Genomic DNA, 24,938 nt, shown 5'->3' on the forward strand with positions numbered 1-24,938 from the left:
GTAAATTTCAAAATAAAAATAGATACTAATAAAACTACATTAATTAAAGCATCAGTAGGTTAAAGGTTTTTTATTTTTTACCATAGTGGAAAAGGAGGGTCAACGAAAATAGTGGTATCAGCAATAACTTTATAATAATGGGGACTCAGGGCAGCTTCCAACATAGTAACAGGCAAAAATTCAATGCATATATATAAAAAACCATAAACATTTTAAACAAAAGACAATACGAAACATTGTACAATAAGTTAAAATAAACAGTTGCATTAAATAATGATCATTTAAAGCAATTCAAAAACCAGCTGAGGTAAAGTGTCATATCAGTTCCCTTTTGCCTTCTCTCAGGTTCTCCTATTGACTCGGCCTAAAACGGCATTGGCCATTTCAGCTGCAGCATTACACTGTTGGCTCATGGTCGATTAAGACTCCATTCATAGAAACCAAGAGTTGGAAGGGATCTCTAAAGGCAATTTAGTCCAATCTCCTTCATTCTGCCTTATTGCAGGGAAAGCACAATCAAAGCACCCCTGACAGATGGTCATCCAGCCTTAATAATAATAATAATAATAATAATAGAGTTGGAAGGAAGCTCTAAATGTCATCTAGTTAAACCCCCTTCATCTTGCTTTCATGCAGGGAAAGCACAATCAAAGCACCTCAGGCAGATGGCCATCCAGCCTTAATAGTACTACTACTACTACTACTACTACTAATAATAATAATAGATTTGGGAGGGAGCTCTAAAGGCCATCTAGTCCAACACCCTTCTTTCTTCATGCAGCAAAAGCACAATCAAAGTATGGTACCTCCTGGGCCTGGAAGTCAATATGTCAGGCAGGCCACTGCATCCTTCACTCGCTGCTTATGCCAGCGCAGACCTCCACAGCCAGCACAGGCCTGCACTGGCGTAAGCAGCAAATGGAGGATGCAGCCGAGGCAGTGGAGGAGGACCTCTGCTCGCAGCAGCCTGCCTTCCTGACTTCTGGCGCTGCAGAGGCCTGCACTAACCTCCGCAGCTGGTGAGCGCACCTGCCCCCACTACTTCCAGCAAGGCACTCAAGTAGTGATTATAAAGCCCGATATGCTTTAGGTCCAACCTATCTTCGAGACGGCATCTCTTTCTACGAAACGGCATGAGCTCGGAGATAACGGGAGGCCCTCCTCTCGGTCCCATCACCGTCTCAAGTGGCAAGAGGGCTTTCCTGTGGTGGCCCCCTGGCTCTGGAATACCCTCCCAAAAGAGATTAGATTAGCCCCCACCCTTCAATCCTTCCATTCCAAGCTGAAAACATGGATGTTGAGACAGGCCTTTGACATGGAGTAGGCTGAATGGGCCCAATGAAGCTGACACTTGGCACCTTGTGAATGGTCGGCAATTAGTTTTATCTACTATTGTTTTAAAATTGAATTGATTTTATGCTACATGTGTTGACGGGGGTTGTTGTTATAATTTTATGTGACTTGTTTTATGCTTTTGTACCATTTTTACCTGTTTTATGTTATATGTGCACCCTGGAGTGCCTTGTAAGCCACCTCGAGTCCCTTCAAGGAGATGGTGGTGGGATATCAATAAAGTTTTATTATTTATTGTTATTATTATTAGTTTCTCATAAATTTTCATAATAGTTTTCTTTTACGTTGACATTATTTTATCCCAATAGGATTCTTTCTCGGAGGATCCTACTTTCTTGTCTTTGCTCTAATAGTCTCTAAGTTGTCTAACCTGGAAATATTCTTATATATTTTATTAATTTCTTCTTTTTTTTCTTTCTTGGCCAGGTTTTCACCAAAGCCGGTACTGTGAAGAGTTGCACCGTCTCCAAGAAGCGAGATAAAGCTGGTATGTTCCCTAATGAACCATGCATATTCTCCCCAGCTCTGCCTTTGATTTGAGATCCTATAGTACCCTCACTTTTGTGTAGATTTCTCACTGAGCCCCTCTGCTTATTTTGTAGGGACGCTTCTCTCAATGGGATTTGGATTTGTGGAATACAGGAAGCCGGAGCATGCGCAGAAAGCCCTGAAGCAGCTACAGGTGGGATTAGATGCTTCTTCATGCTCTTACACATGGAAAGAGGGGGGTCTTGGGACTAACAGACAAATGGTCTGAATGCTGCACTATTTTGAAGCGGTTCAGTTGGGTTTCCTTCAGCTGTGTTTGGGTTTCCACAGGGTTGTTCCGTGGATGGCCATCAATTGGAAGTCAAGATCTCCGAAAGAGCCATCAAGTAAGTTTCCCATATGAGCTGGGTTCTGAGTGACAACGGTTCCTAGTCTTATTTTCTCTGAAATCTTGGAAGGATCCCTACTGTTCTGCCCTTCTCTACTCTTAGGGGTCCCCTTAGGCAAAAGCATGCTTCGCTGTGATGCCCCTTGGCATAACTCATTTGCCATTGTCTTGATTGATTAGGTCGCCAGTGTCTTCAGCTCGCAAAACACAAAGTCGCAAGAAGCAAAAGAGCTCCAAGATCCTGGTGCGCAACATTCCCTTCCAAGCGACAGTGAAGGAGATCAGAGAGCTTTTCAGGTAAGGACCTTCTGCGGGCCACATTGGGCATTCTGTACTATTATTACTAGGAGCCCCCGGTGGTGCAGTGGGTTAAACCCTTGTGCCAGCAGGACTGCTGACTGAAAAGGTCGGCAGTTCGAATCTGGGGAGTGGAGTGAGCTCTCATCTGTCAGCTCCAGCTTCCCATACGGCGACATGAGAATAGCCTCTTACAGGATGGTAAAACATCCGGGTGTCCCCTGGGCAACATCCCTGCAGACAGCCAATTCTCTCACACCAGAAGCAACTTACAGTTTCTCAAGTCACTCCAACAAAAAAACCCCTTATTATTGCTGTTATTAATAGTATTACTAATAATGATATTGCTACTGCTATTATTACTGTTATTATGTATTGTCGAAGGCCTTCATGGCTGGAATCACTGGGTTGCTGTGAGTTTTTCAGGCTGTATGGCCATTTCCCCAGAAGCATGACCATACAGCCTGGAAAACTCACAGCAACCCACTGTTATTATGTGTTATGTATTCTTTGTTTACACCCGTTCCCCCCCCCCTCCCAAGGGTGTGTCTACACTGTAGAATGAATGCCGTTTAATCCCGCATGAACTGCCATGGCTGTGGATTTGGGGAGTTGCACTTTTGGCAAGACACTTGACCTCTTGGGCAGAGAAACCAAAAGACCTTGTGAAACTACAACTTTCCGGATTCCCTAGCATTGAGCCATGGCAGTTAGAAGTGGTGCCAAACTGCATTTGTTCTGCAGTGTAGATGCACCCTGGGATTTTGTAGATGTGCAAATAGCATGAGAACTGGTTTCCATTCACTATATTTTAATGTGCTGAGTTTCTGAACTGTTGGCAAACAGGTTGAACTTTGTAAGGCTGGTGCCGAACATGTAGATTTGAGTTCATAATTCTTCCCAGTGTTGACAGACTCAGCAATGGTGATGCAAGTTTCTGTGAAACAGGTGTCTAGTGTCTCGTTGGTGTGTTTGTGTCTTAAGTTCCCTTTTGGAAGCAGCTGGGCATTTTGGAATTATGTGGAACGATCGTATCTGGTTCAAGGGCATGGAAATGCCATGACATCGGTGATAGGCACCTTGCACACTAATCTGTATGCATATGCATTATACGCCTATGGACTTTGTAGAGGCACATGTGCATTTGACTGCAGAACATTGCATTTTGCAAAAGTTGGTGCTGCCCTACCTCTGGGCACTTAAAGTTAGGCTCTGTCTCCTCACAGTGAAGGATCTCAGCCACTTCCAAAACATCCCTCCTCCGATATAGACTAATATCACAACACGATGCTTCTGGGGAGGAAGAAGTTCCCTTTTTCATGGCTTTGGCTACAGCTTTTGGGCTCGGCTCTCTCTTTGTGACTCCGAAGTGAGTCTTGGCTCACATTGCTCTTCTCCCATCTCATCTGCAGGGGGCACTCTTCATCTTTGCAGCCAGGGGACCTCAATATCGAGGGTCTAACCCTGTCTCTGATTTGGAGGTTAAAGCCTTACAATTGGCAAAGATAGGGGAGAATGAGTTTTGTGCCATCAGATGCTACTATCAAAACATTGCAGTCTCTTTCTTTAACAGTTACCTCCAAAATCATGTTCTCCCTGGGTCAGGAATGGATTGTCATGTTTCTCTGGCTTTCTTTCCCTCCCTTTCTCATCTGGAGAGAGGCTTATAAATTAGAAGGGAATGGTTGAGACAGTTACAAGAGAGTACACATAGCGTATAAGTTTATCTCCTTGTCTCCCAATCCCTGGTTTCAACCCAAAGTTGCTCTGATTTATGAATGTCCCAAAGGGCTGGGAGCATGGTATGTTGGACTACAGCTCTCATCATCCTCTAAGCATACAACACAGATGCACTTTGGGTCTAAACTCCATTCGCCTTGACTGAGGGTGCGTCTACACTATAGAATAAGAGTAGTTTGACACTGCTATTAAGCAATCCGTACGTAAATCCTGGAATCGGGTTGATGCTGAAATTCCATTATAGTTCAACCTAAATATAACCCGGTTGCCTCTTTTCATTAGAAAACTTTCAACAGTGGGTGCACCTACACTGTAGAGTAATAATAATAATAATAATAATAATAATACTTTATTTATACCCCGCCACCATCTCCCCAAGGGGACTCGGGGCGGCTTACATGAGGCCAAGCCCAACAATACAGCAATGCAGAAATACAACATAAGAATACAACAGTAAAATATAATGAAATAAAATAAATACAAGAAACAATATAAACAATAAACACATCAAACAATATAAAATCACAGTAATTGAACACAAAAAAAGAAAAAGAAAATTATCACAGTGGGCAGGGCCAGTTGCAAAGATTAAAAAGTTAAAAACATTGGGTGAGAGAGCAGTGTAAAGTATCTGGACAGGGGATCCAAGGGACGAAAGTAGGGTTTAATTGCACTAGCAGGTAAGATAAAGTGCTTCCGAGGGCATTTTATACCAGGTTTGGTCAGGTCATGGATTATTGTTCATTCATTCATTCATTGAAGGCACACTGGAACAACCAAGTTTTCAAGCTCTTCCTAAAGACTGGCAGGGTGGGGGCTTGCCTAATTTCTCTGGGGAGCAAGTTCCAGAGCCGAGGGACAACCACAGAGAAGGCCCTCTCCCTCGTCCTCACAAGTCACACTTGCGATGGGGGCAGGAGCGAGAAAAGGGCCTCTCCTGAAGATCAAAGGGATCGCATAGGTTCGTAAAAGGAAATGCGGTCACGGAGGTAGGTGGGTCCCAAACCATTCAGGGCTTTGTAGATAATAACCTGCACCTTGAATTGGTACCGGGGGGAAAAACGGCAACCAATGGAGCTCCTTAAATAGCGGGGGGTTGACCGCTCCCTGTAATTCGCACCAGTTAGTAGTCTGGCTGTCACTCGTTGGACCAGTTGAAATTTCTGGGCCGTCTTCAAGGGCAGCCCCATGTAGAGTGCATTACAATAGTCCAATCTAGAGGTAACTAAGGCGTGGACCACTATTGACAAATGGAATATTTAGGAATGTTTCGGTCTTCCAGGACTCCTTAGTCAACTTACATTGCGAAAAAAGGAGAATGTATACTGTATTTTCTCCTCGTTGCATTTTTGTCTGCTGGGGAGTGGGCAAAGATTATCACCCTCTTTTTGTTCTCCTTTGGAGAAAAAAAAAGGAAAGAAAGCAATAGCAACTCAGATCCTTGCAGGAGTGTTTTTCCCCTCTTAAAAAATGAAACAAACATTTATTCCAAGCAGTTTTCCCCCTGTTGTGATCGCAATTGAAATGGCAGTGGGCAGTGCATTCATGGAGCTGGCAAGAGAATTGAAACACTCGTCGTCGGTCGGGTGCCTGCGGGCAAAGGAAACGCAGGTAGATGTGGACTGCGTCCTTAACATCTCATCCAATGGACAGGGACAAGCTCTGGCGCAGCTTCTAACTCTGATGCAGGAGCTGAAAGTATCTTGAAATCAGAGGAAACGGTTTGGTACTCAACTTCAGGAAAAGAACAGAAAGGCAGGGAAGTCTCTGGCGCCTTCCCAGTGAGGCAGAGAACTCTAGACTTGGAAGAGACCCCAAGGGCCAGCCAGTCCCACCCCTTTCTGTCACACAGAAAGACACAATCCAAGCCCTACCTACAAATGGCCATCCAATCTCTGCTTAAAAACCTCCAGAGAAGGAGACTCCCCCAGGTGTGGTCTGACCAAAGCAGAAGAGAATGGGGCTATATGACTTCCTTCGATCTGGAGACTATACTCTTATTGATGCAGCCTAGAATCCCAATACCTTTTCACCTGCCTCATCACATTGTTTACTCATGTTCGGCTTGTGCTCTACTGAGACTCCTAGATCCCTTTCACATTGACTGTTTTCAAGCCATGGGTCACCCATTCTGTATCTCCGCATTTCATTTTATGGCCTAAATATAGCATCGTACAACTCTCCCTACTGACATTCATTTTGTTTGGACCCAACTCTCTAACCTGCTAAGGCAGTGTTTCTCAACATGGAGATCGGGACCCCTGGGGAGGTCGCAAGGGGTTATCAGAGGGGTCGTCAAAGACCATCAGGAAACACAGTATTTTTATTTATTCTGTTGATCATTCAGGTTCTATGTGGGAAGTTTGGCCCAATTCTATGTTAGGGTTCAGAATGCTCTTTGATTGGTAGGTGAACTATAAATCCCAGCAACTACAACTCCCAAATGTCAAGGTCTATTTTCCCAAACTCCACCAATGTTCATATTTGGGCATATTGAGTATCCGTGCCAAGTTTGATCCAGGTCCATCATTGTTTGAGTCCACAGTGCCCTCTGGATGTAGGTGAACTACAACTCCAAAACTTAAGGTCAATGCCCACCAAACCCTTCCAGTATTTTCTGTTGGTCACGGGAGTTTTGTGTGCCAAGATTGGTACAATTCCATCACTGGTGGAGTTCAGAATGCTCTTTGATTGTAGGCAACTATAAATCCCAGCTACTACAACTCCCAAATAACAAAATTAATCCCCACCCCCACCCCACCAGTATTCAAATTTGGGTGTATCGCGTATTTATGCCAAATGTGATCCAGTGAATGAAAATAAATCCTGCATATCAGATATTACCATTACAATTCATAACAGTAGCAAAATTACAGTTATGAAGTAGCAACAAAAATAATTTTATGGTTGGGGATCACCATAACATAAGGAACTTTATTAAGGGGTCATGCCATTAGGAAGGTTGAGAACCACTGTGCTAACTTCATTTTGGATCCTGATCCTGTCCTGTCCATCTATTAGCTATCTCTCTCAAGTTGGTGCCATCAGTATGGTTGGCATTGACCATAGTTATACAACAAGTGAAACATTGTTTGATTTTTTTGGATGGTTTCTCACCTCCTTTTTCATCGCTCCTATTTTGGGGCAGGAAGAGACTTTTCTCCCTGTCTTGTATCCATTCCCTTTTTTGCCCCCTTTCGCCACCTGTACAATAGGCACAAGTGCTATCTCTGCAAGGATAAGTGTGAGTCCAGCATCCACAGTATTGGCATTTTCCAGTTTGGAGGATGGTGGCGGTGAAGGGTTTAGATGCATCTTAGATGGGAAGCGATTCTCCCACACCTTCTCTTCCCCCCTCCCCCCCCCCGCCCCAATAACACCCCCTCATTTCTGAATCTCATTTTCGCACCATCATCAAGCTGCCCTCCTCCTCAGCCCTGGTTTCGGAGGCTATTTTGACAGCTTTTGTCAGCAAAGTGCAGCTGGCTGCCATCACCTCTTATTGGCTGCAGACACCTCTGGCATTGTGCAGAATATGATTAGAATCTGATTAATGGCAGAGGGGCAGAAGTGGAGCTGGTCCCCCCCCCCCCCAAAAAAAAAAAAAACCCCACCACGTTTCCGCCAGCCACTAAACTGTTTTGCCGGCTTGTCAGATTGTTTGTGTTTCCTGCAACTTCGGGGTCAGCGAAGGGGTGAAAATATTTCAGAGTAGAGATATATTTGTGGGCTGTTTTCATTTTACTTCCTGGAAGCTGGACTGGGTTCCTGTTGGACTCTGCCAGCACGAATGAGAGCATCGCAAGTGGAAACCCACCTGTCTCCCAACCTGCATCCAAAACATAATATATCAGCTATGTATCAGCGAATAATGCATGCAGATCTGAGTAGAGTGGCCTTTTGCAGCTGACAGATGGTAATTTTGTCAGCACTGATTGTTTTCAAGTGCAGGCCAAGGTCTTTAGGCACTGCACCCAGTGTGCCAATCACCCCTGGGACCACCTTTACTGGCTTGTGCCAGAGTCTTTGCAGTTTGATCTTTCAATCCTATTTATTATTATTATTATTATTATTATTATTATTATTATTACAACAACAACATCCTGCAGCTTCTTTCTTGAGGGGACTCAAACCTCAGGGCCTTTAGTTCCAAATATGAAGTTTGTTAATATTAAGAAAGAAACCAGACAAAATAATAATCACCCACTCAATTGCTATCTAAAGGAGCCCCCAGTGGCACAGTGGGTTAAACCCCTGTGCCGGCAGGACTGAAGACCGACAGGTCGCAGGTTCGAATCCGGGGAGAGGCAGATGAGCTCCCTCTACCAGCTCCAGCTCCTCATGCGGGAATACGAGAGAAGCCTCCCACAAGGATGGTAAAAGATCAAAACATCCTGGCATCCCCTGGGCAATGTCCTTGCAGACAGCCAATTCTCTCACACCAGAAACGACTTGCAGTTTCTCAAGTCGCTCCTGACACGACAAAAAAATAATTGCTATCTATCTCTATCTATCTATCTATCATATCTATCTATCATATCTATCCATTATATCAGTCTATCTTATCAATGATATCTATTATATCTATATCAATCATATCTAATCCATCCACACCACATATCTCTGTATCTATCTATCTATCTATCTATCTATCTATCTATCTATCTAAGAGCACCAGCAATTCTAAAACTTGCCCAATTTTGATATATGTTTATATGAGGGGAGAGTGCATCTTAGAATTAAAGGATATGGTTGGAATTGCACTTTTGCAGAAATGCTGATTTTCAAGTCGAACGTGAGCCCCATCACTGCCTTGGTGAGGCTTTTGCAAGAAGAGTTGGCAACTGTTCTCTCACTTCCAGCTTTTGTGCCTCACGATTGATCTCTAGAGATTAGCAGATGCAAATCATTCTGAAGCAGAGAGCCTCCCTTGCAGATTCTTGGGCAGGAGAGTGCCGGTTGAAAGTAGGAAATCAATTGTTAGTCCCACATCGGAGCACAGGAGAATGGCTAGTCAAAACTGACTTCAGGTTCGGGGCTTCGTTCCTTTTGCAAAGTCTTTTTTATGCTCCCCCAGCCTCTAATTTTCCTTCTTGTCCTCCATCTTGTTGGAAGGCTTTTAGTGATACCAGCATTGAAAGGATGCTGGGAAAGAGCTGGGGGGAAAACAAACTTTGTTTGGTTACTCATTAATTTTGTTTTCAACTCCAGGCATTCAAAAACAGCCTGTCATATCTACCTACATGCACTTAGGAGTGGTGATTCATCTTAACAAGGCAGAGTTTCCTGGTCTTCAAAGTCCTTTAAAATATCCAAAGTAGTCTTAACAACATCTTCAGATTGAATAGCTAATGTCCCAAATAATGCACTCCAAAGCTACTTCTGGCATCCAAACATTTAGGAGTCATTAGCCAAGCGGATGAGTGTTTTATTTTGGATCTCTAATGCAGGACTGGGCTCGGAACAGAGCTTCTTAACCAACCTAATAACCATCATTGACGTGCAAACGCAGCCCCCGTAAAACCTAAAATATAGCTCTCAAAGGGCAACTTCATTAAAAGCATTACTCATGTTTTTAAATTATCTTGATATATTAATAAAGTAGTGCTGAGGCAGACTTTATCAAAGCCACTTATAGGTTGCTTTGATCAGTTGTTTGGAGATTATATTTTTAGGGACATCATGTAAAAAGGATGCCATCTTGATTTCTGGTCTCCCCACAGACTAGAATGAGATTCTGATAAACTTTAGGAAGAACTTCCTGAGTGACAGAGGGTGCATCTACACTGCGAAAAAATGCAGCTTAACACCCCTTTCACGGCCGTGGCTCCAAGCTATGGAGTCTGGTGAGACACTAGCCCTTTTGGGCAGAGAAGGCTCAAGACCCTGCTAAGCTACAGCTCCCAGGATTCCATATCACTGAGCCACTGCTGATAAAGTGGGGTCTAACTTCATTTATTCAACAATGTAGCTGCACCCAGAGCCTTTCAGCATTGAAATAGACTGCCTTGGCAGCTCATGAGTCTTTTTCCTTTATACAGAGATTGGATGGGCATCTCTTGAGTGTTATAGATCTGTGTTTCTGCATGGCAAAGGGTTGAGCAAGATTTATTTATTTACTTACTTACTTACTTACTTTATTTGTATACCGCTGTGAGTCGCCCTTAGGCGACTCACAGCGGTTAACAACAGAACAGCAAAAATACAGTACACGGTAAAAAACAGTAACATCATAACACCTAAACCATCCTATATAATTAACAACAATAGCCATTCACTGGTGTCTCATCACTGAAAACATGATCCAGATCCGTCATTCACTGTTCCATTCCTATGTTCATTACACTAATTGCACTAACTATTTGAACGCCTGCTCGAACAACCAAGTCTTCACTTTTTTGCGGAATACCAATAATGATGGAGCTAGTCTAATATCTGTGGGTCCCTTCCTTCTCATAAGAGTCTATGATTCAACTTGAGGAGTTTCTCAAACCTTAGGATGATGCCAGGGCTTGCCAGGGCTTTGTCAGGTTGATGTCTGTTCCTTTTCCCCAAACACATGGCACCCAGAATACCCCTGTGCCTTGCTCCAGAAAGCCCTGGTACCTTGAACCTGGGGTTGCCTGCAAAGAAAGGGGCAGGATCATTGCACAAGGTGGCTCTGGGTACCTCCTTTGACAACAACTGAAAAAAGTATCTTTTTCTTAAATTCTGGGTCTCGATCCCAAGCAAGAGGCAACCGTGAAAACGATTTGCTCAACTATCTAAGGCAAACAATTGGCATAATAAAGCATACTGGGTACAAGCTAACTATCAAAGAAAGTGGGATGATGGTCACATTGGGAGTCGAGGCTCTTCTGGACTCTTGGACCAGTTCTTAAACACGCTTCTGGAATGAGCTTCGTGTGTTCCAAGTAGACTGGAACATACTTAGTCCTAATCTTTTTTTATACTGGTTTTAAACCACTTCATTGGATGTGTTGCAATAGCAGATTCCCAGATTAGTTTAGTGTTTACACCTTATTTTATTTCTCTGTTATTTAATATGTAATGTTTATTTTACTTAAGTGATATTTGTCTTTACTGTTCTAATGTAGCATAAATCCTATGTAAAATCATACTACATTTTTTGACATTAATATTGAAATCTGAAATATATATAGAAAGTCTAGCCCTTAGCTCAATCTTGAGGTTGTGAAATATTTGGCTACAGTAAATGGTTTCTGCCACCTAGTGGCTGTTGTAGGCACTGACACAAATCTGTTCTGCAGTATTTACAGCAGACTCTGCAGAAGATGCTTTGTCTGTACTTCATGAAAAGGAAAATCAGTCTGTTTAGCAAGCCTTCCAGTTGCCGATTTATTATCAGTAAATGTTTGATTCTTATATCTGATATTTTTATATATCCGGGGTCATGTAAAAATTTCTGGGGCAAAAAGGGGTCACAAGAGGAAAACATTTAAGAATTGTACCCAAACTTAAATCAGCTACAGCAGTGGTTCTCAATCTTCCTAATGTCGTGACTCCTTAATATAGTTCCTCATGTTGTTGTGACCCCCATCACAGAATTATTTTCATTGCTACTTCATAACTGTCATTTTGCTATTGTTATGAATCATAGTGTAAATATCTGATATGCAGGATGTATTTTCATTCACTGGACCAAATTTGGCACAGATACCCCATACGCCCAAATTTGAATACCGGTGGGGTTGGGGGGCAGGGATTGATTTTGTCACTTGGGAGTTGTAGTTGCTGGGATTTATAGTTCCCCTACAATCAAAGATAATTCTGAACTCCCCCAATGCTGGAATTGAACCAATCTTGGTGCACAGAACTCCTATTACCAACAGAAAATACTGGAAGGGTTTGGTGGACATTGACCTTAAGTTTTGAAGTTGTAGTTCACCTACATCCAGAGAGCACTGTGGACTCAAACAAAGATGGATCTGGACCAAACTTGGCACAAATACTCAATATGCCCAAATGCAAATATTGGTAGAATTTGGGGGAAATAGACCTTGACATTTGGGTGTCAGAGTTGCTGGGATTTATAGTTCACCCACAACCAAAGAGCATTCTGAACCCCACCAGTGATAGAATTTGGTCAAACTTCCCACACAAAACCTCCATGACCAACATAAAATAATGTGTTTTCTGATGGTCTTTGGTGACCCCTCTGACACCCCCTCGCACCCCCCAGGGGTCCCAACTCCCAGGTTGAGAAATGCTGAGCTAAAGGGTTTCATCCATTATCTACAAAGAAATGTGCCTGTATGTGCCCACCTTTGTTGAAGGAAAAGGTGGCAAAGATACTGCCAGACAGCTAAAATTTCCAAATGAATTGTTTCTCCTCACAACACCATGGAGAAAAATACATGGAAGGCTGCTACTTTCACAGTAGTATGAGAACAGGAGAGAAGAAAAGTGTGCTTTCTTTTATTCTGTCAAGTAAAAGAACAACTTGAGAGATGATTCTAACATTGGCGTGATTTTATTTTTTTAAAGATCACCGTATCCAAATGGTACATCTTGCTCCTTCAGAAGAGGATTATAGATCTCTAATGGTGTTAGTCCTCTCTCTTTGTCAACATGAGATGGAGAGCTCTATTAAAAAAATAGTTATCTGGCAGGAAGATGAGCTTTGCAGCAAAGGAAAACTTCCTTTTTTATTATTTTTCTCACTCTGAAAGGTTGCGCCAGACCTTTTGGCTCCTCTTCCGTTTGCGCCGCATTGCCCAGTTTCTGGCTTGAAAGCCCCGAAGGAGAAAGGAAGTGGTGCCTTTGTCTGAGGGAGGACTTATTTCTCATTCCGAGATCTTGCCGCTTCTTTAATGGAAACGCTTAATGAGAATCCCGGCCACCTTCGTGGATTTGCATTTATTTGATCTCCCATGCACGTTTTCCTCCTTCTCATTAAAATAATTAATCTCACCAGAGTCATTTTCTGGAATTATAGAAAGTAAAGTTCTTCAAAGTCTAGCTAATTTTTGGGGGAAGAAAAATATCTATGGCCCAGCAAAGCCTTCCCCTAACGCACCAACATTCATGCTCGGATCAGGTTTTGCCATTGTAAGGTTTAACCCCAAATGTTCCACCAGGCTTCTATAACATTTTTTTTCATCCAAAGAGACAGTGTATGGGGAGCATTGTATTGGTATGATGTTTGGTCAACATGACTCTCCAAGATAGTAAAGGTAAAGGTTTCCCCCTTACATTAAGTCTAGTGGTGTCCAACTCTGGGGGTTGGTGCTCATCTCCATTTCTAAGCTGAAGAACCGGCGTTGTCCATAGACACCTCCAAGGTCATGTAGCTGGCATGACTGCATGGAACACCATTACCTTCCCGCTGGAGCAGTACCTATTGATCTGCTCACATTTGCATGTTTTCGAACTGCTAGGTTGACAGAAGCTGGGGCTAACAGCGGAAGCTCACGCTGCTTCCTGGATTCGAACCTGCGACCTTTCGGTCAACAAGTTTAGCAGCTCAGCCATTTAACCCACTGTGCCACCGGGGGCTCCAAGATAAATATCTCTATATCAATGTCTTGTTATTGTTGTGCGACTTCAGGTTGTTTCTGATTTATGGAAACCCTGAGGTGACTCGGTTGCAAACTTGGCAAGGTTTGATCAGAGGTGGTTTGCCTTCCTCAGTGGCTGAGAGAGTGTGGCATGCCCAAGATCACCCAGTGACTTTCTGTGGCCAGCCAGATTCCTCTCTTCCAGTATTTGGTTTGCCCAGTGGCCAGCAAATGTCTACGGGAAACCCACTGTTTATGAAAAAAATAAAAATTAAGAATTCAACTCTGTACTCATCTATTCTAGTGAGTCTGATCAACTCGATTGAGAGACTAGCTGACGTTTCCCCATGGCCCGAATTGCTTTGCTGAATACCATCATTTCTGCCATGCTAGAAAGGCTGTAACTACACTATTATGTGCCCAGAGACTATGGTTACATCCAGTGCCAGACTAGGAAAACATCCTTGTGAGCAACAAACCATCTGGGGATACATTCTGTGCTGGTGACATAGACCTCAGATAAGGATAACCACATATGCATTAGCTCGTACACACTTTGTCGTTGTCTACGTAACTCCGGAGTTCTATAAAATACCTATACTTTGAATCCCAGGACCTCCAAAATATATCCCCTTCTCTACTTTTCTGAGAGTTTTTGAGAACCATTGTGGCAACAGCAGGGCAGACGAGATCTGCACAATCCACCTCCTGCTTGGTGAAATTATTCCATGGGAGTAGGCTAGGGAGTGCTAAATTACTATGACAGTGGTAACCCAGTGACGGTACTTGTCACTGCTTGTCATTCTCTTCTCCAGCTGAGAAGCTGTTGAGAAGGAATAATTGCCGGGTATGGGCAGGAGGCGAACTGAGACAATGCGGTCTTGTTGCATTTGAGTGCCTTGGCCAGAGTTGGGCAAGACAACCTTGAGTCCAGGTGTTTTGGATTACTTTCATGCAAGGCCATTGACCAGGCTGGCTGGGGCTTTGAAGAGTGGTGGCCCAAGACTTCTGGAGGGGACCAGGTTGCCAACCCTTGACTGGACTTAGGCTCATAGAGTTGGAAGAAACCGCAAGGGCCAACCAGTCCAACTGAGAAGCATGGAGATGGAACAAGAAGAACTTGGAGAGTGAGATGTGCCAACAGTAGTAGTATTAGTAGTAGTAGTAGTAGTAGTAGTAATAATAATAATAATAATAATAATAACAACAACAACAACAACAATCATGGACCAGTATAATGATATTCTAATAGAATAGTACTAATAATAATATAATATAATGATAATGACAATATACCAATATACAAATAATAGTAATAATAATAATATACCAATAATAATAATAATAATAATAATAATATGCTAGTATTAATTTGTGGTCCAGACTGGATTTGGTCTTTGTCTCTTTGTGGCAGCAAAAAAAGCTAATGGGATTTTGGCCTGCATCAAAAGGAGTATAGTGTCTAGATCCAGGGAAGTCATGCTACCCCTCTATCTGCCTTGGTTAGACCACATCTGGAATACTGTGTCCAATTCTGGGCACCACAATTGAAGGGAGATGTTGACAAGCTGGAAGGTGTCCAGAGGAGGGAGATTAAAACGATCAAGGGTCTGGAGAACAAACCCTATGAGGAGCGGCTTAAAGAGCTGAGCATGTTTAGCCTGAAGAAGAGAAGGCTGAGAGGAGACATGATGAGGGCCATGTATAAATATGTGAGAGGAAGTTATAGGGAGGAGGGAGCAAACTTGTTTTCTGCTGCCCTGGAGACTAGGACACGAAACAATGGCTTCAAACTGCAAGAAAGGAGATTCCATCTGAACATTAGGAAGAACTTCCTGACTGTGAGAGCCGTTCAGCAGTGGAACTCTCTGCCCCGGAGTGTGGTGGAGGCTCCTTCTTTGGAAGCTTTTAAACAGAGGCTGGGTGGCCATCTGTCGGGGGTGTTTAGAATGCAATTTTCGTGCTGCATGGCAGGGGGTTGGACTGGATGGCCCATGAGGTCTCTTCCAACTCTATGATTCTATGATTCTTGCCTTATTTAAGAGTAAGAGTTGGTCCCTTAACTGGAAGCTTTGGGGATCCGGTAACCCATAAGCATCTAGTGGTATTCTTGGCTCACACAAGATTTCCCCGCACTTGCATATTGTGGGCTTGAGTATTCCTTCACTGTTATACATTTCCAAGTCATGAAGTGGCTCTTCAAAGGTTCCAGACCTTTGATCATTTTGGTCTCCCTTCTCTGAACCGGTTGCCACTTGCCAATATCCTCCTTGGACTCTGCTGCCCAGAACTGGGCACAGGATTCTGAGCAAAGTCAAACAGAGCAGGCACTACAACGTGGCTTGATCTGGTGTGCTCCCGTTGATGCAGCATAGCCTTGCTAAAGCCACTGGTATGTTGAAAACACAGAAGAAGAAGACAGTAATTCATCACCCATAGATGGCAGCAGTTAGCAATCTTTGTGAGAGCTGCCTGGGAATGCTAGTATTGGAGGGGAAATCGAGCCAAAGCTCGAAGGACTGTAGGAGAAATAGGGTTATAGGTGCCATGTTTAACATGGCAAAAGGCCCTCTCCCCTCAAAAAACCTGGGGACTTGTTCAATCTCTGGGTAAGTGATCACATATATTATAAAGGGAATAAATCAAACTTCTCTGGAGTGTGACCTAAGCAAGCAAAGGAGAAAATATGAAGTTTGAAAAGGGGGAGACAGCATTGCACTAGGATTAGGGTTTCAAAGTTGGAAAGAAAAGCGGGTTGGACTCTGCCCCATCAATTCTGCTTTGTCTGATTGTTTCCAATGCGTGAAAGCTTTAAAAACTGCAATAATACAAACGTTCTTTAGATACCATGTGATAGCTGTCATCTAATATCCAAAACAAGACTACTTTGGGAAGGTTGTGACACACAGAATGTCAACCACATGAACTACTTTTAGGAAGTGTTTTCTAAAACAGCCTGCCCTTGTTATTGTGGGGCTTAGTTCACAGTGAGACAGCATAGGACTGAAGACTAAGAACAGCAAAGCATGATACCAGGTTGTTGTATATAAGCAGGTATCCATCAGAGCTTCTGGGGGGGCTAGACTGGTGAACTTCTCTTCCCTCACTTATCTCAATGCTTTCCATGTTTCTTCCCAAAAGATTATAATACAAGGACAGAGAAATAACTACCACATTTTTCAACATACCGGTGGCCTTACAACCTCTGAGGATGCCTGTCATAGATGCAGGCAAAACGGCAGGAGAGAATGCTTCTGGAATGTGGCCATACAGCCCGGAAAACTTACAACAACCCAACTACCATGATCCTTGCACGGAGGTGGCTTGTGTAGCTCATTCTTAATATTAGTATATGTACATGGTCTGGATTGTCTCCAAGCCATTCTTTCTGTTCCATGGCCAAAGATCCCCTAGAGCAGTGGTTCTCAACCAGTGGATCCCCAGATGTTTTGGCCTTCAACTCCTAACAGCTGGGAAACTGGCTGGGATTTCTGGGAATTGTAGGCCAAAACACCTGGGGACCCACAGGTTGAGAACCACTGCCCTAGAGTGATTAATAATGGTAATAATAATAATAATAATAATAATAATATAAGAATACTTTATTTGTGTTCCGCCCTATCTCCCTGAAGGGACTCAGGGTGGATTCCAGCATATACAGACATATACAGACACAAGGCAAACATCCAATGCCTCAAAATAATGAAACAGATACACAGATCGGGGTAAAGCCTTCCCCTTCATCTCCGCCTCTGGGGTTGGTGCTCATCTCAATTTCTAAGCTGAAGAGCTGGAGTTGTCTGTAGACACCTCCAAGGTCATGTAGCCAGCATGACTGCATGGAGTGCCGTTTACCTTCTTGCCGAGGTGGTACCTATTGATCTACTCGCATTAGCATGTTTTCCAACTGCTAGGTTGGCAGGAGCTAGGGCTAACAGCGGGAGCTCACCGCGACTTGTGGATTTGAATCACCTACCTTCCAGTCAGCAAGTTCAGCAGCTCAACGGTTTAACCCATTGGGCCACCCTGGGGATGTTTTGTGTTGTGTTGGTTTTTCGGATCTGATTTCAGATTATGGTGTTTAGCTGTGTATAGCACCCTCTGAATCAATTAATTTTAATGTTTTGCTCTGTTGTTCCCCCAAAATGGGACAAAAGCTGCTTTCAATGCAAGTTCAAACAAAATTCTATGAGATATCAAGGTGTAAAAACGCAATAACTGAACCAAATAAAGCAACATGGAGGCATGGATTTGAATTGCAGGAAAAGAAATCCCAATGATACATTAGGAAGAACTTCCTGATGGTAAGAGGTGTTTGGCAGAGCAATACATTGCCTTGGAGTCTCCTCCTCTGGAGGTTTTTAAGCAGAGGCTGGATGGCCATCTATTGGGAGTGCTTTGATGGTGTGTTCCTGGATGGCAGGAGGAGCTTGGGCTGGATGGCCCATGTGGTCTCTTCCAGCTCTAGGATTCAACCTCCTTCCACTGTACAGGAAAACACAGCCAAAGGCTTCCTGGCAGATGGCCATCCAGCCTCATCTTAAAAGCCTCCATAGGAGGAGACTGTACTGGAGTCCCGGGTAGCATATTCCACTGTCAAACAGCTCTTGCCCATTTATGCCCTTATGTATAAATCTTTCCTTTTATTGGTTGCTTCATCTTCTCGCAAATTAAACCACCGCTGTAAAGGAAACCATGTCTCTGATTTTCTCAAACTCATCTAAGTCACTTGGTGGTTCTGATAATATTCAAAATTGGGCTGTACAGCTTCCGGCTGGCAATAAGCATCCTCCTATAAGTTGAAGATCTGAAGTCATTTTCGTCTTGCAAAGAAGACAATTGGTGCAATTTGAGAAATAGCTGAACTGCCTCCTAGTTGGTCTGTTCCAAAAGACAAGAAGATTTACTCCAGCTTATTGTTATAACTCTTGCGGAGTAAGATACTTCTGATTTTAGCAGAACTTTAGAAAAAAACCAATTTCTCTTCAAACATATGCTTCCTAAATTTAAACAGTATGTTTTGGACATCTCCATACCCTTTCTCACTCTTGATGGATCTTTGCCCTGCTTTATTTTATAAGATATTTGATTATATTCCAGTTTCGGTGAATTAAGTAAAGGTATAAATGAGAGCAATTATATTATGTTGGTTTTTCAGATCTGATTTCAGATTGTGGTGTTTGGCTGTTTTATTTTCCCATATTAAATCAAATCTTTTGTAGTACTTTGTTTATTTTATCTAGGTTAATACTGCCATTCATCACAATGCACTTTGTTAATATGAGAGGGTTAAAGAGAAATGATTAATTTCATTCGAGGAATTGTTTAAAAATCTGGAAAAAAATATGAAAAATGGTCCAAAAGCACGTCAAAATCCTCCCCTCCCTGCCATCAAAATTAAAGTGAAAAGGTCATCCTTATGCAAAAGTTTCACATGGGCAATTAAAATAACATATTTCAGAAACATCCTAAAAAGAGTTAAAAAATAAGTCTGAATGTGTTGTGTCTAGGCTCCGATTTCTTTGTATCGTCAAAAGCTTTCATGGCCGGAATCACTGGGTTGTTGTAGGTTTTTCGGGCTGTATGGCCATGTTCTAGAAGCATTATCTCCTGGCGTTTCGTCTGCATCTATGGCAGGCATTCTCAGAGATTGTGAGGTTTGTTGGAAACTAGAAAAATAGGGTTTATATATCTGTGGAAAGTCTAGGGTGGAAGAAAGAACTCTTGTCTGTTGGAGCTAGGTGTGAATGTTTCAATTGGCCACCTTGATTAGCATTTGATGGCCTGACAGGTTTTACGTGTGCCTTGTTACTGCCTGGTGGAATTCTTTGTTGAGAGGTGATTAGCTTCGATTTGTATACCGCTCGCCATATTTCAATGAGATCTTGAGAGTGAGATGTGGTTTATTATCTGCAGAGGAGCATTCTATAATGCTTTGAGATCCTTGGGTTTAGGGAAAGTCAGCTGCAAATATAATAAACAATGACAGGAGTCGCAAAGGGTGACATGGAGAACATCAATATAGCAACTGTGCTGGGAAAAGTATCATTCACACACACACACACACACACACACACACACACAATTTGTTGAAGCAGGTCCCATTCACTAATCTGATTGTTCATCTTCCCAGTGGGTTGAAAAGGGACCCAAACCCACACTCCATTTACAAGCCCCTCCGCTGTTGCTGCTGCTAATGACCATTTTAATTATGATCTCTCACGGCGGCCTTTTTCTTTTCTTTTCTTTTGCCAATCCAGAGGCAGCCCTATCCTGCCTGCATTGTGACATGTCACCAGTTTGGGGGCGTGTGCCACCCGGCGCATGGGAGACTGTTTTGAATCAGAGGGGGAAAGCTCTGTCTTGCAGAGAGGAGGTTTCTGTATTATCTGACTGAAAATTCTGAATGTCCTCCCTAAACTATAAATCCCAGCAGTGTCCTCTCCTTCCCTAAGACTTTGGGAATCAGATCCCGTGCAGCTCAGGTACCTCTTGTGCCAGAGATCAGGCAGAGCTGGACCTTTAGTATTGGAAGGAGAGTAGGAGAAGTTGATCAGAAATCATTTCGAAAATCCTCATACCGACAATGTCTTATGAGTGTGCAATGTGATGAGTGTGCAGTGCTTATGTGTGCAAAATTATCAGTGTGCAGTGAGAGTCCCCGGTGGTGCCCTTGTGCCGGCAGGACTGAAGACTGACAGGCTGAAGGTTCGAATTCGGGGAGAGCGCAGATGAGCTCCCTCTGTCAGCTCCAGCTCCCCATGTGGGGACATAAGAAAAGGCTCCCACAAGGATGGTAAAACATCAAAACATCCGGCATCCCCTGGGCAACATCCTTGCAGATGGCCAATTCCCTCACACCAGAAGTGACTTGCAGTTTCTCAGCCACTACTGACACGAAAAAAATGGGACTATATGCTTAAACAACCTGCTTAGGGAGGAAAGGTTGCAAATAAGGATTTATGTTGAAATGTAAGGAAAGCTGGAATGGAATAATTCAATTTATTCAGAATGTCTACATTCCTTCGGGGTAAACCGTTGAGGCCACAGGCTGGACATGGGATGGGTTCACCTCCCATGAATTCTTTCTTTCTTTCTATTGCACTCACGCACACTTTTTGGGGGAAGACAGTCATTTGGGCATCTTCCATGGGAGCCTTCTTGAGATGGATCCCATTGGCCTGGAATCTGTATGGAATCCTTCAATGGGGGAGATTTCAGCCAGCCTTGCTGATGTGTGCCCTTGGATTTATAGGGACTAGCAACTTGCTGTTTGCAAAACAAAAAGGACGTTTTCGAAATGCTAGGGAATATTCCTGTCCCTTCTTTACTTTCTGTTTTCCGTAAAGTTTTAGGATCACATGTATATTTTCAGTTTTGTGGGAAATAATGCCAGAATCCACCCATCCATCTACCCATTCACCCACCTATCTATCCATTTATCCATCCATCCATCTTTCTTTACTTCTATCTGTCTATCTATCCATCTATCATTCTATCACCCTTCCTCCCAAAATACTTCTTTTACTTCCTTTACTTTCAGTGAACCCCAGCTATTCCTTGATCCCAAAAGGATCTTTGGCAATGGCTCCAGTCAGGGATTTCATGGGCTTAGGTTGCGCTATGTCTCCCTGTGCCAGAAATCCCCTTCTGCCGCCTGCTTCCTGCAGGAATGAGCTTGGCGTAGCAAGTATATCCCACCCCTGCCCTCACTCTTGTATGTTCATTCATTAACTTCTTTTCCCCGTGGTTACCAAGGCGACGTTATTGATGACGCCGATAATAGTAATAGAGTTTGGGGGGTGGGGGGGGGGCAGAGAAATGTGGCAGGCGATTTTCCTATTTTTGCTAAACGGATTTGGAGCTAACAAGAGAGGAGGCTCTATTCTCTTCTTTTCTCCCCCCTGCCTTACAAAACAGATATTTCCTGCGTTGAGTGTTCAAATTACTTCTCAGTGTCCACCTCTGGCTGTCCGCATTCTTGTAATGATTTCATTAGCTTGAATTATCCACGTTATTTTCCTGTAATGGGATTAGCCGCGCCAGAGTCATCTGAAGAGCAAAAGGCCGGGGAAGGGGGTTATATATGTGTTTGCACGGGTGCATTTGGGGGGGGGGGGTGTTACATTTCAGCACATGTTTCTAACAGACCACGACGGGGCCCAGGGACAAAACTATTTGGCCGAAAGACCCCTTTCTCGGGTGAGGAAGGGACGTGATGAAGAATGAGGCCATTATTCCTCCATAATCGGCCAATTGGCAGCAAGTGGCTGGGGATGGTTTCGAGGGGATGGGAAGTGCGATTTTGCGGGAAAGTGATTGCGTGGCGAGAGGTGCATTTTGCCGAAATGGAGCCCATCAGCCCAGTTCTAGAGGCGCCATTTTGCCGTAAGTGCGGCAGAGTGTCATCTCATTGCGGCTGACGAAGCACATGGCCAAATGTGGGTTCAGAGCTTACTTTTCAGGTCTCATCTCTTGCCGGAATTGCTGCCATATATTCCATAATCAAATACGTTTGGTGTGGGACAGGACTCTTTCTTTCGAATTCCTTTAAACTCATGCCGTGGAAGATGGGCATTCAGTGAAAATATACTATGATACCACCCATACTGATATCAGTGTATTTGGCCAGCGGGCCAGTGGCGTGGCATTGCTGCCATCACCCACAACACACAGTTGCATTCCTTTGGGCATCTCTATCGTATGCTACCAAAAAGTTAGGTTCTTCTAGTCTGCTATTCTGCTATACAAAACTAGAGCTCTCCCGAAAGATGCCCAACCAACCCCTGTTTAAAGACCCCAAAGAAGGAGATTCCATCACTCTCCAAGACAGTCATTCATTCCACTTACATAGTCAAGAAGTTCTTCTGAAAGCTTAGGTGAAATCTCTTCTCGTCATTGAAAGCCATTGGTTTGTGTTTTGAAGCAAAAGACAACAAGCTCTCTCCATCTTCGCCATGATGCCCCTTTGGATATTTAAAGATGGCTCTATTCTGGCACCTATCAGTCTTTTCTGTTCAAAGCTAAGCACACCTTAATGGGAGCACAGCTTTTAACAGATCTAACTTATTTATTTATTTATTTATTTATTTATTTAGAGCATTTGTATCCCGTCCTTCTCAACCCCCCCCCCCCCCCCCGAAGGGGGACTCAGGATGGCTTACAATTGGCAATCATTCGATACCGACAAAGAAACAGGTAGAAACACAACAATTCACATAAATAAGTCAACAACAATAAAAATACATTTAAAAAGCAATAAAAATACATTAAAATATTGGCCCTTAAAATATTAACACAACCAAGTCGGAGTCCGCAAATTCAAATCTTAGTCCAGAGTTCCAGTCCAAGGTCTCTTAATTGACAGTTCTCACGAGTCATTATAGTTGTTGCTCCACCAGGTGCCCGAATGCTTGGTCCCAAAGCCAAGATTTGAGTTTCTTCGTGAAGGAGAGGAGAGAAGGAGTCTCCCTGATATCACTGAGGTGTGCATTCCACAGACAGGAGGCCACCACTGAGAAGGCCCTGTCTCTCGTACTGCCAGTTGCGCTTGCGAGGGTGGCGGGATCAAGAGCAGGGCCTCCCCCAATGATTGTAAGCTCCGAGGTGGGTCATAGAGGGAGATACGTTCGGACAAGTAAACTGGGCCAGAACGGTTTAGGGCTTTATAGGTCAGGACCAGCCCTTTTTAGTGTAATGGTTCAACCGTGGCTTCAAGATATAAAAATATGGATGTGAGCAAAGTATGATTTGGCTTTGACCATTTTGGTCACCCTTTTCTGGACATCTCCCATCTTGTTCCTATCCTTCCTGAAATGTGTTGCCCAGGACTGGACACGGGATTATTATTCCAGATCAAGTCTGCCCAAAGCAGAAAAGAGTGAGACTATGTATTGTCAAAGGCTTTCATGGCCGGAATGCATGGGTTGATCCAAGGATGCTTGCCGTAGATGCAGGTGAAACGTCAGGAGAAAAATTGCCTCCAGAACATGGCCATATAGCCCGGAAAAACCCACAACAACCCAGTGAGACTATGACTTCCCTCAATTTTGACACTAGACTCCTGTTGATGGAGACTAGAATTGCATTGGTCTTTTTAGCTGCTGCTTCACACTCTTTGCTCATGTTGTGCTTGTGGTCTACTGAGTCTCCTAGATCCCTTTTCCTTGGACTCTTCAAGCCAGGTGTCACCCATCTAATATCTGTGCATTTCATTTTTATTGCCTAAGTGAAGTATTATACATTTCTCCTTGTTCAGATTCGTTTTGTTTGTTTTGGACCAGCTCTCTAATCCATTACGGTCCTTTAGGATCTGGATTCTGTCCTCTCAGGTATTGGCTTTCTCTCCCAATTTGGTGTCCTTTGCAAATGTGGTCAGCCTGCCCTCTGTTCTGTCGTCGAAGTCATAAATAAAGATGTTGAACAGCACTGGGCTGTGGATTTTGTCAAGTGAACCTGTATTGTGCGCATGGGAAACATGCGCTGGGCGTGGAGCCTTCATAGGAATCAGGTGGGTTGTGCTTTTTACCTTCACTCGGAAGACTGAGCAGCTTGTTCGTCCTGGTCACGATGCAAGGAAACGCTTGTGCGAATAATCAAATTGGTTAATAAAAGCGATTTCTGGAGGAAAGGCTGGCTTTTGGGGGAGTGTGCCTTTGCAAGCGCGTTGCTGGGGTGGGCGCCAATGTGTCACAGCGATTGGGTAAAGTGGCATTGCCGAGCGAATCTGTTCCAATAGCTCATTTGCCATCTGTGACTTCTGGATTGCCTTTTTAAAAATCCTCCAGAGCTGGCTGGAAACTTTTCTGGCTCCATCCGGTTGTCTTGGATTAGCCGCAGGGATTTTTTTGCCCCCTTTTTAGAGGGTTGTTTTGGAGAACACAGACCTAGATGAGGAAGATCAAGGGGAATGAAGGTCTTTTACTTGGAACCTTTGGCTCTTGGGACTTACTCAGGAATCCATTCACCCTACACTATTGTAGTGTTATGGATACACGTTTACTTTTATTGCTCAGTGGTATGGAATCCTTGATTTTGTAGTTTGTGGAGGCACTGCTCTTTATTTATTTGTCACTTATTTCTCTGGCTGAAAATTCTAAATATAGAATCATAGAATCAAAGAGTTGGAAGAGACTTCATGGGCCATCCAG

At 43.5% G+C, this 24,938-nt stretch overlaps 1 protein-coding gene across 1 annotated transcript in view; it reads left to right on the plus strand.

Annotated features, from left to right (window-relative positions):
• RBM19 (RNA binding motif protein 19) overlaps positions 1–24,938 on the plus strand; it is a 75,487-nt gene that overhangs the window by 19,695 nt on the left and 30,854 nt on the right. Inside the window, exons 18-21 of the mRNA XM_060785448.2 lie at positions 1,780–1,840; positions 1,956–2,035; positions 2,173–2,228; positions 2,411–2,527. Coding sequence (XP_060641431.2) covers positions 1,780–1,840; positions 1,956–2,035; positions 2,173–2,228; positions 2,411–2,527 — 314 coding nt within the window. The remainder of the gene's footprint in view (positions 1–1,779; positions 1,841–1,955; positions 2,036–2,172; positions 2,229–2,410; positions 2,528–24,938) is intronic.

This window comes from Anolis sagrei, chromosome X, assembly GCF_037176765.1.
Source record: "Anolis sagrei isolate rAnoSag1 chromosome X, rAnoSag1.mat, whole genome shotgun sequence".
NCBI lineage: Eukaryota > Metazoa > Chordata > Lepidosauria > Squamata > Dactyloidae > Anolis > Anolis sagrei.